Below are 12399 nucleotides of genomic sequence, written 5' to 3'. Positions count from 1 at the left end.
AAAAGATGAATTCTCGGACATCAACAAAGAACTGAGATCCACCCAGTTGATTTAGAATCAAAGACTTTTTTTAAGTTACTTTTTTCATTACGTGCTGGATGTCTCTCTCCTCTCCACCATTTAGCACAGGAGACAGAAATTTGCTAAATTTTCAGCCACATTGGTTCATTACAGATACCATGCCTATTCAATACTTTACCCTGTGAGACTGCAAAGAGCAGTGTCAATTAATGCCTGTGGTAATGGATGGGATGTAATATGGAATCCTGTCAACTAGCAAATGGACTAACAATTCATTTCACCTGTTCTGAGAGTGAAATAACTAATTCTTGTACTCATTTCTTTCACACTAGTAAATAGTGGGTCTAGTGGACCTAGAGTACCATATTGGACATACAGGTTCAAATCCTACCCTTTAGTTCCCTAAGCATGAGTGCTGCTGATAACCTACCCAGCCCACCCTGGAATAAACTCTTAAGTCTATTAAGGACTAATGTTAATAGGCTCAGAAGAAAATCCCACCCAGTTATCACTGGATGCTATGAGGATGGTTGACACAAGAAAAGAAAACGCCTCCATAGGATTTGAGAGAGATGTGGAAGAATGACTAAAGAGAAAAAAAAAAAGTGGCAAGGGCATTTAGCCTAAAGTCTGATCATCTATACCAATGGTCCCCCAACTTTTTCTGTCACACCTGCCCCTTACCCGTAATGGAAACTGTCCAAGTCTTCTCCCCTCCCCCCCTCCCAGGAGCCATGGACAGGAACAGGGCTGGAGCTGTGGTCGGGAGCCAAGGCCAGGACTGCAGCTAGGAGCAGAACTGAGACTGGGGCCCGAGCTGTGGCTGGGGGCGGGCCCAGAACGAGCTGGAGGCAGAGTGGGGCTGGGTGGTACTCCCCCTCCCTGCCCCCCATTGGAATGGGCCCAGGCCCAACTGCACCTCCTGAATGTTCCTTGGCGCACCCCACAGTTTGGGAACCACTGCTCTACACCCTTTTTATTTAAAGCAAATAAAGTTGTTTTTGACTTACAGGAGTAAAGGAAAACAGAATCCAACACATCTGTGCAACTGTTGCAATGGTATATTTTTATGCTGAAACTTTCTGCACAGAATTTTGATCTAAAGCTAGTTTTTAAGTCTAAACTGTTACAGCTCTAAAATAGGGTTTATTTTTAGAGAACCCTCTCTACCATTTAATAAGCTTCAGTAAAACATGCATAATGGAAATGCTGACAGATGCTTAATTACAATTTTGATAGACAATATAGCTAATTCTGAAAAGTTCCAGCATTTTTGTCAACAGAACCTTGGTAAGATAAAATATTGTACACTATTTTTTTAAATTCACATTTTACCCCACTGTAAATTTGGGGAGGAAGTGGGTTTGTTCCAGATCCAATTCCTGAGGAAGTTTAACAGGTTAAAATATTATCTGTTCTTTTTCAACTTGGCTTTGTTGATGGAATCACAGCAGAGTTTGACAACAATAGATAAAAAATAACAGGCTATTATGACTTCTAGTACTAGAGTCAGAACTAATGTGCCGAGCCGACCAGTCTTATGGTCTGAGCTATACCATTCTGCTTAGTGTTTCCCGGCACCTACATTCCCAGCAAGACGCTGCACTGGAAAAATCAAACCTTCCATGCCCATGTGTATAATCCCTATGAGACTTTAACTATTTCATTATGAAACCTAGTGCTTCTCAAGAACCATAGCTATACAATAAAGCTCCATAATTTAACTCTGAATTCATGCCCACTCACTAGATTTAAATAACATTTTCTAAGATTTATTTACAATCAAATCTATCAGTCAATTATTTTATACAAATAATCTACCAAGGCTGATTCTGAACATTATTTTACACAAATTCCAGGCTGAATATTTATGGAAGGAGAATGGTCCAGGGTTATAATATAGGACAGGGAGTCACAAGATCTGTTCTATTCCCAGCTCTACCATTATGTTGCTGTGTGACCTTGCAAAAGTTAACTTCAACTCTCTCTGACTCAGATTTTCCAGTCTCTGAATACTATCATTATAATACACATAATTTACAAATAACAGATTGAATTCCCAGTAACTCATTTCTACTCAGTCCTCAGAAATGTTGATCCCAAAATGGCAGCTCGACATCCAGACCATTCATTTTTGTGACAACTGTCGCTTTTTGGTATGATTGATAATACCGAACATGCACCAAGGCCCACCAGATGTGTGGTGATATTTAATGTATACCCTTTAGAAGGAGAGAAATATTATCCTTATGCACTTCAACATCCTCAAAGTTTTGCACAAAAATAGCCTTCTGTAATGAAAAAACGAAACATAAGATTTCAAGTTATTATTAAAGTTGTGACACAAACCAACAAGCACCAGGAAATTCAAAGTTAATAATGGAGTGACAGCTTTAGCATTGAACTTCCTGGCTTTTGACAATACTGCTTGTATCACGACTCCTTGTCTTGAACATTTTCCTTTAACAGAAAATTTCATGAAAGGTTATAAAAGGCATCTAATTTACCTGTCAGGAATTTTTTTTTTTTTTTTTTTTGCTCTCTAATAAATACGTAGTTAGACTTGTGTAAACACATTTTTTTAAATGCATATTTATGAAAAAATATGTAAAATGTTAATTCACCTGAGATCCAATACAATTATCTAAATATCTATTATACATACATACATGGACCAAGACTTCAGTGTTGTGAAAGAACTGAGTGTGTGGCACAAGGTACTAAGAAAGATCACTCATAAAAAAGCAACTTGTCAAATAGAAACAAAAAGAGTAAGATAAGAGATCCTTGATCTATTAAATATGATCTTTAGTATTTCTATGCCAATTTATGTACATCACAATAAGAAAGCTCTACATAGAAAATGCAGCAACATTTTTTAAAAAGGAAGAAGTACAAGTTCTCCTGGGATCTCCACAGTGATCAATGAGGGATGGCAAGTTTGACTTTAAAATGCAAACCATAGGGAAGAAAGTGTTGGGATAGGCCAATTTGAGTAAGTGTTTAAAGAAGGCAAGCGGATGTAGCACAGTGAAGAATCAGGTTACTGGAGATAAAATGAGATTGAGGAATGTGAGTCTCAAGGATTGTCAACAATAAAGGGTGATCCTATTTTACCTACTTTTATGAGAACTGCACTGAAAGGAGAGCACTTCTCGTTTGGGGTTGGCATGATCTACCCAAAAGTAAGCTATTTAAGAATGTTATATGGAACTCTATTAGATGGGGGAAACCTTTAGTTCTCCTAACACTCTATTCCACTATGTAGAACTCCACACTCCTTAAATCTAGGTTTAATTTAATCTAGATTTAATTTTCTGCTGCTCACCTTCCAACTATCAATATCCTGCAGACTGGTCCAGAGAGCCCCAACTTGATGATGTTCTGGTTAAGCTCAAAAGCCATTTACTACACAGGGTTTGTGGGAAAGGTTTAGGATATGGATATGTTTCTTTATGACTGAGCGTTATAGCCTGTTGTTCTTGTATGAGGATATGTTCCTGTTACTTTGTTACAGTTTTTGATTGTTTAATTCTACTGACGGGCTATATTTGCAACCCATAAGTGATTTTTTAATTCTGCTATGTTGTTGTAAGATTAATTATTCAGAGTGCCTAGAACATTTTGTATGGCTTATTTCTTACAATTGTTAAAATCTAAATCAGCAACAATAGCCTCTGCTCAAGTCCCTCAGCCGTAAAATCCTCCCCATTCCAGACAGGGCTTTGACACCGAGGTGACAAATAATGAGGAATTCCTAGGAGGCATTAGTGCAGTGACATTAGAAATATGGAGCATCCTAGGCCTACATCACATCTTCAACAGTTGGGAGATGGGTAGAGGGGAAGTTGATGACTAGAGGTCACAGGGAGGATGATGGGGTGGGGGGAGATGCTCAAAAAAGGCAGTGGTTTGGATACACATCTGAGCCTTTGAACGCACATTCAAACCTAACTATTTGATATTCTCCCAGCATTCACTGTGACCTTGCATGGCAAGTTCCAGACTGCTATGAATTTTAACAAGGAAGATATTATCTCCATCAAGCTATATGTATAAGGAAAAGATTAAAAGACCTTTGCTGTAGAGGCACAAACACCACTATAATGCTAAAAAAAATAATAATGAACTGCTGTTCAGGATATATCACTATATTACTGGTTTGCCATTTAATTTCTCCTCTTTCCTATCCTCCATCCCCCAAAATTTTTATTTTCCCCACATATTAAGGTTCATTAGTGACCTCTTCCATGAGATTTTTAGTGGAAAGCAGCATACTTGCTCGTTATAAGATGCTGCAGTCACCAAAAAATGCTTTTCCTTTCTGGAATGAGAATTTAAAATACCCCTTTGAATTATCAATGTTCTTCCCTCTCCCAGCACAGATAAAATCAAAATTGATAAACCTCATCTGAAATTATCCCTGTCTGGCACAAAGTGTTAATCAATTAGCACCATAATTAGCATCATTTTCATGGGGACCAGAGAATCTCATTGCCAATGACTAGCTCTGACCATCTATCAGCATTTTGTTACCCATTTTTCTTTCTTCAGACATTTTTTCCTGCATGAAAGAGTTACTTCGGATGTAAATATTTTGTCAACTACAGGCAGGATAGAGACACAGAGAAAGCACAGCCAGGAAGGAAGTTAAAAGCTATTCAAAATTCATCTGTATTTATGACAAAGACAAGTTAATGAAAAGGCTGGAAACCCATAAAAAAGCCACAACACAGCTCACTTCAAAGGTTTTTTTTTAGACGGACATTTTCCATTGTTAACTGCTGCACCTATTTTTTTTCTTCCAGTTGCTGGAATTACAGATATGCTGAGAAATAAAGGAAAGAGCTATTTAATGCAGACAATGCTATGCTGCATAGCTCTTCTTGGAGGCTGCTTGGAGACATAACTTTACAATATGACTGGAATCCTAAATTAAAGACCTATTTCTTGTCTTTTTTTTCCAAGCTCCATATGCCCTTAGGTTTTATTTTCCTTCTCTGTTGAGGGCCAGACACATTTTTGATTTAACCACAGGCCAACCCTAATACTATTTTTGACCATTATCTCCTCCGACAAATTCTCAGGAGCCCAAGTATTTTTAGACTGGATTCTTTCTGGAAGTCAGAGTTATTTTCTGGCTGCTCTGTACTGTTGCTTGGTTTTCTGTCTGAGCCCTGGTCTACACTACAGGCTTAGGTCGAATTTAGCCACGTTAGGTCGATTTTATAATGAATGCGTCTACACAAGCAACCCCGTTCCGTCAATCTAAAGGGCTCTTAAAATTGAATCTATACTCCTCCCCGGCAAGGGGAGTAATGCTAAAATCGACCTTGCTGGGTTGAATGTGGGGTAGTGCGGACCAAACCGACGTTATTGGTCTCCGGAAGCTATCTCAGAGTGCTCCAATGTGACCGCTCTGGACAGCACTTTCAACTCCGATGCACTAGCCAGGTACACAGGAAAAGCCCCAGAAACTTTTGAATTTCATTTCCTGTTTGGTCAGCGTGGCGAGCTCAGCAGCACAGGTGACCATGCAGTCCCCCCAGAATCGCAAACAAGCTCCAGCATGGAGCGAATGGGAGACACTGGATCTGATTGCTGTTTGGGGAGAAGAATCTGTGCAGGCAGAACTTGGATCAAAAAGAAGAAATGCTAATATATATGCCAAAATCGCACAGGGCATGATGGACAGAGGCTACAACAGGGACACACAGCAGTGCTGTGTGAAAGTCAAGGAGCTCAGGAAAGCCTATCAAAATACAAAGGAGGCAAACGGTCCCTCTGGGTCAGAGCCCCATACATGCTGCTTCTATGATCAGCTGCATGGCATTCTGGGAGGGTGGGGGGGCCCTACCACTACCCCACCACTGTCCGTGGACACCTGCAAGGGGGGAGTCTCAGGCAACATGGAGGAGGATTTTGTGGAGGAGGAAGAGGAGGAGAATGCACAGCAGGCGAGCGTTGAATCCGTTCTCCCCGGCAACCAGGACCTTTTCATCACCCTGGAGCCAATACCTCCCAAGGCAGGTACCCCCGACCCTGAATGTGGAGAAGGAAACTCTGGTGAGTGCACATTTGTAACTACAGTACAGGGTTTAAAAGCAATAGTGTTTAATGTTTGATTGGCCTTGAAGACTTGGGATGCATTCATCGCCAGTACAATTACTGGAAAAGTCTGTTAACGTGTCTGGGGATGGAACAGGAATCCTCCAGGGACACCTCCATGAAGTTCTCCTGGAGGTACTCTGAAAGCCTTTGCAGAAGGTTTCTGGGGAGCGCTGCCTTATTTCATCCTCCATGGTAAGACACTTTACCACACCAAGCCAGTAACAAGTAGTCTGGAATTACTGCAGCACAAAGCATGGCAGCGAATGGTCCTGGGTTTTGGTTGCATTCAAGCAACGTTCGGTCTAGATCTTTCTGTGTTAGCCTCAGGAGAGTGATATCATTCATGGTCACCTAGTTGAAATAGGGGAATTTTTGTAAGGGAACAGTAAAAGGACTCCATTCATACTGAGCTATTTTTGTGTGGCTAAAAGGGATCATCCTTGAGAATAGCCACCCGGCAGGGGGAGGGGTGAAGGGATCATCCCAAATAGCCACGTGGAGGTGTGGGGGTAGGTGTGTGCCTCACATCCACCCAAAAACCGCAGCCCCTCCTTTTAAATGGTAAACCCAACCGGCATTGCTTGCTATGGGAAAAAAGGGCCCTGAAGTTTGAAAACACTCCCACATGTTATGAAGGCGTTAGAAGCCAAACCCGCATACCCTTTGGCTTACCATAGCTGCCAGGAAACCAAATTCTGTTCTCCCGCCGTGTGTGATGTGTCACCATTCTGGCAGGCACTGAATATAAAAGGCAAAATGCGACCTTGGACCTAAAGCACATGTGCTGTCTGCTGCAAATTGCTTGATTCACTGTGAAAGAGAGTCTCCCTTTTGTTCTCAGAAATGTATCATCTTAAATTTTACTCTCCCTTTTTATCCCCCCGCAGATGCAAATGTTTCTATGCTCCCCCTATCATCTCCATCCCTGAGGTTATCGCAGATTAGAAGGCGAAAAAAACACACTTGTGATGACGTTTTCTGAGCTCATGCAGTCCTCCCGCACTGATAGGGCACAGCTGAATGCATGGAGGCATTCAGTGGCAGTGTCTAGGAAAGCATTAAGTGAGCACGATGAGAAGAGGCAGGATGCAATGCTGAGGCTAATGGGGGAGCAAACGGACATGCTCAGGTGTCTGGTGGAGCTGCAGAAAAGCCAACAAGAGCACAGACCGCCGCTGCATCCACTGTACAACCGCCTTCCCTCCTCCCTAAGTTCCATATCCTCCTCACCCAGATGCCCAAGAACACGGGGGAGGCTCCGGGCACCCAGCCACTCCACTCCAGAGGATGGCCCAAGCAACAGAAGGCTGTCATTCAAACAGTTTTGATTTGTAGTGTGGCTACAATAAGCAATGTAGCCTTGTCCTTCCCTCCTCCCCCACCCCACCCTACCCCAACCTTATCAGTTATCTCCTTTTTTCTTTTAATTAATAAAGAAAGAATGCATGGTTTCAAAACAATAGTGACTTTATTTCCTTTGCCAGCTGTGATCGAAGGGGGGAGGGTGGTTGGCTTACAGGGGGTGGGCTTGCATCAAGGAGAAACACACACAACTGTGACACCGTAGCCTGGCCAGTCATGAAACTGGTTTTCAAAGCCTCTCTGATGCGCAGTGCACCTACCTTTGCTCTTCTAATCGCCCTGGTGTCTGGCTGTTCAAAACTGGCAGCCAGGCAATTTGCCTCAACCTCCCACCCCACCATAAACGTCTCCCCCTTACTCTCACAGATATTATAGAGCCCACAGCATGCAGTAATAACAATGGGAATACTGGTTGCGCTGAAGTCTAACCTAGTCAGCAAACAGCATCCGCGAGCTTTTAAACGTCCAAAGGCACATTCTACCACCATTCTGCACTTGCTCAGCCTACAGTTGAACTGCTCCTTACTACTGTCCAGGCTGCCTGTATCTGGCTTCATGAGCCAGGGGAGCAATGGGTTGGCTGGGTCCCCAAGGATAACTATTGGCATTTCAACATCCCCAACAGTAATTTTCTGATCTGGGAAATAAGTCCCTTCTTGCAGTTGCTCAAACAGCCCAGAGTTCCTAAAGATGAGAGCGTCATGCACCTTTCTTGGCCATCCCACGTTGATGTCGGTGAAATGTCCCTTGTGATCCACCAGTGCTTGCATCACCATTGAGAAGTACCTCATGCAGTTTAAGTACTGGCTGCCAAGGTGGTCCGGTCCCAAGATAGGGATGTGCATTCCGTCTATCGCCTTACTACAGTTAGGGAAACCCATTGCAGCAAAGCCATCCACTATGACCTGCCCATTTCCCGCATTTGATAGCAGCAGCTCAGTGATTGCATTGGCTACTTGATTCACAGCAGTCCCCACAGTAGATTTGGCCACTCCAAATTGATTCCCAGCTGTCAGGCATTGCAAGCTTTCACATGGCTATCGTCACTCACTTCTCAACTGTCAGGGCAGCTCTCATCTTGGTATTCGTGCGCTTCAGGGTGGGGGAAAGCAACTCACAGAGTTCCAGGAAAGTGGCCTTACGCATGCGAAAATTTCGCAGCCACTGGGAATCATCCCATACCTGCAACAGTATGCAGTCCCACCAGTTTGTGCTTGTTTGCCGGGCCCAGAATTAATGTTCCACTCTATCAACCAGTCCCACTGCCGCCATGATGTCCCAATTGCCACATCCCATGCTTTCAGGAATGTCTATGTCCATGTCCTCCTCAGAATCGTCCTCTTGCTGCAATCTCTTAGCCAGGTTCTGCACATACTGCAGTATAATGCGTGAGGTGTTTACAATGCTTGCAACAGCAGCAGTGAGCTGAGCGGGCTCCATGCTTGCCATGCTATGGCATCTGCACGGGTAACCCAGGAAAAAAGGCACAAAATGATTGTCTGCAGTTGCTTTCACGGAGGGAGGAAAAGAGGGAGGGAGGGGAGACGGACAACATGTACCCAAAACCACCCGCGACAATGTTTTTGCCCCGCCAGGCATTGGGAGCTTAACCCAGAATTCCAATGGGCGGCGGAGACTCTGGGACAGTGCACCGCTCCGTGAGTCGATGCTAGCCATGGTAGTGAGGAAGCACTCCACCAACTTAATGCTCTTAGTGGGGACATACACAATCAACTGTATAAAATCGATTTCTAAAAATTGACTTCTATAAAATCGACCTAATTTCGTAGCGTAGACATATCCTTAGACATTTTCCTACTGGTGCTTGAGATGTCCACACGACTTCCCACTAGCCCTTCATGTCTTTAATATTTCTGGTTATTGTTTAGCCATCATAAATTAGGCCCCTTTAATGTTAAAGGGTTTTCCTCCCTCAAATGCTAGGTTTACTTTTTCTAGCAGATTCCAGTTTTTCCTCTTACACAGCTTTACTTGTACTCCCAAAAGGAAAAAAAGGTTTTCATCTTTTTTTGTGTGTGTTTTCACCAAACAAGATGAGACAGAGGCTACCAGATATGACATCTGTATTTCAATGTTTCTAGAGTTGAATTAAAAAAAAAAAAATCTACATTTTCTTCAGCATTTGTACTTTCTTATCGGGGTTAATACAATAAAGGGTGAAGTGTGGTTCTACTGTCAGACGGGCAATCACTGCTGTGATAAGCTGTGGATTCTTGTCTGCACTGTTTCTTACAATGACTGTGGCTGAAAGAGACTGGAGTGACCAGACATGACTTTCTCTTCAAGAAACAGAGCATAGGGATACATTAGATTGACAGAGTCTGATCACACTTGCAGACATAATTCTGTTTTGAAAATAAACTTGCTAAATAATTCCAAAGAGATCAAAATGCTGAACTCAGTGTATGATTTACTCTGTAAGGAATAGGATGCATGCAAGTGAAATGGGTGGCACTGATGTTCTCTTCTCCTCTGTTTGTTTTATTAACACAACTAAGAAATTGTTAGAGAAAGAAGACTAAATGGTTTGAGCCCAAACCGGAACACATTGTGATGATGAAAAGTAAATAAAATAATCTTTACCCCACCTCTGCTGAAGCCGTGAAATTGACAAAAAAGCCGGCTCCCCAGCCAGGCTGCTGCCCAGTCTCTGCTCCAACCCAAGCTGCCACCCAGGCTCCCAGTTCAGGCTGCCACCCAGGCTCTCTGCTCCCAGCCAAACTGCCACCCAGGCTCCCCACTCCTCACTGGGAGCACAGGAGCTGGCCATACTCCGGGCGCAGATCTCCCCACCAGGAGCCCGGCTGCCCCCCAGGCTCTCTACTCACCACCAGGAATGGGGGAGCCACACCAGGCTTCTCAGCTCCCCACTCCCCATTGGGAACGGGGCAGTTGCACCAGGCTTCTCAGCTCCCACTGACCGGACACCAGGCATGGACCTCCCCACCGGGACCTCAGCTGCCCCCCGACCTCCGACCCCCAGGCTCTCAGCTCTCCGCTCCCCACTGGGAGCACAGCTGCACCAGCGGCACTTGGCTGGGAGCTCAGCGCCTGGAGTCTGGTTTGCTGCCATGCTCCCAGCAGTGAACCAAGAGCCTGGTGGGGCAGCCAGGCTCCTGGAGGGGAGCTGAGAAGCCTGGTGCGACTGCCCCATTCCCAGCGGGGAGCTGAGAAGCCAGGTACGTCTACCTTGTTCCCGGTGGGGAGGGGCTGCCAAGCTCCTGGTGAGTAGTGGACTACCAGTAGGGAGATGCGTGCGGTGCCGAGTACTCTTGCTGTCAGCCCCGCACACTGCCCTTCTTAAGTCGGTGGAAGCGCACCTGGTGAGGATGCATACCATCACAGAGCAGTATGGACATGAACCACCGCAATAATTACTGCAGTGGCTGTAAGTTGATCTAACGTAGATTCACTTAAGTTTATAGTGTATACATGCCCCAAGAAACTCTGTTCTCTGGAGTAAGGCAGTACTTGATTATTTTCTAACTGTCAGACCTAAGAGTTTAATGTACCAGAACTGTCTGGTAATTCTCCACTATCTGTGAAATACCAGGCTATCAGAAACAACATGTAATATTCACACTGTCTTTGGATGTTCTGATCTGGGGAAACAATGTAAAGTTCTACCACAGCAGTCTTATCTGAGCAACTGGTTGGTTGCCAGAAGCCAGATTTATTAAACTTGGATGAACTATCCATTTTAAAAATTAAATGGCTAACTGAACTTACACTTATTTAAAAGTCCATCCTGAAAAAATTAATCACTTGCAGCTAGTGCAAAACTACATTTATAAAGAGCAAGGTGCCTTGCTAGCGTCTTCAGCTTAACACATTCAGCATTCATTTAGAAATTAATCTGATAGAAACTGAGCAACAAATGACTAAATCTTCCAACAAAATGAGGTAAAAAAGGAAAATTAACAACATTTTTTGGACAAAAAGCATTTTTTCTGATTCAAGGATGGTGTCATTTTACCTCACAGAGTAGTAAATCAATGATGTGGAAGACCATGCAGAGTGGGAACTTGGCAGTAAAGAGGGTGAGAAACCACTGGGATGCATACATATGAGCTTCCAGGTTCAAGTCTGAGAAATGGCTATATAAATCAGGTAGCTGCTCCTAGAGTAAGAAAAAAAAAAAAAGGGGGGGGGGGGGAATGTTTAAATGTCACCCAAGGATCCTCCAGCTTCAGAAACACACTGCCAGCAAGGTTATTGGAGGCTTGAGAAAAGAGGAAAGTGAAATCCTGGCTCCATTAAAGCCAATGTGCATTTTGCCACAGACTTCAGTGGGGACAGGATTTCACCCTCATTTTTTGGCAGCTTCTCTGTGTTACCCACCACAGATTCTATCATGCTAGCTATTAAAAGCAAAATCAAATCAATAATATACTATGGGATTAGAGAGAGAAATTATAGGACATTAAATATGGAAAGATAGAGTAGTTGTGCCATGTATAACATGTGTGTAACTATCTATCTATTTTAAAAAATTGTTAATGCTTTTGTTATAAATGGTTTATTCTGGGAAAACAATGAAATTATGGACATTGGAGCAGGAAGTTTAAATCAGCCTCAGAGATCATGAAAGATAAAAAACATCAACAACCAGACAACAAGGCAAGTTCCACAGGCCAGGAATGCAGTATACACCAACTACCAGGTATGTAGTAATGTCAATTGTAGATTATATACACTGGTCATTAAAAATGCATTTACTCGATAAAGTTCATTGTAGCTGTTTGGTACAAATATTGAAAAAAACATACTGAGAACAAATTAATGTATTTTTTAAAATACATTAAAGCAACACTTTATCTAAAAAGTATCAGTAAATTATAAACATACACAAATTGTCATCCTGGAAAGTGAGTTCAAAGGGGT

General features: G+C 43.1%; 1 protein-coding gene across 3 annotated transcripts in view; it reads right to left on the bottom strand.

Moving 5' to 3' along the window:
- Positions 1-12399, bottom strand: part of RABGAP1L (RAB GTPase activating protein 1 like) — a 553255-nt gene that overhangs the window by 143654 nt on the left and 397202 nt on the right. For all 3 annotated transcript variants that reach the window (XM_054037867.1, XM_054037869.1, XM_054037868.1), the window contains exon 17: positions 11492-11635. In XM_054037867.1, coding sequence (XP_053893842.1) covers positions 11492-11635 — 144 coding nt within the window. The remainder of the gene's footprint in view (positions 1-11491; positions 11636-12399) is intronic.

Source organism: Malaclemys terrapin, chromosome 8 (assembly GCF_027887155.1).
Source record: "Malaclemys terrapin pileata isolate rMalTer1 chromosome 8, rMalTer1.hap1, whole genome shotgun sequence".
Taxonomy (NCBI): Eukaryota; Metazoa; Chordata; order Testudines; family Emydidae; genus Malaclemys; species Malaclemys terrapin.
This window is presented reverse-complemented; position numbering and strand designations above follow the sequence as displayed.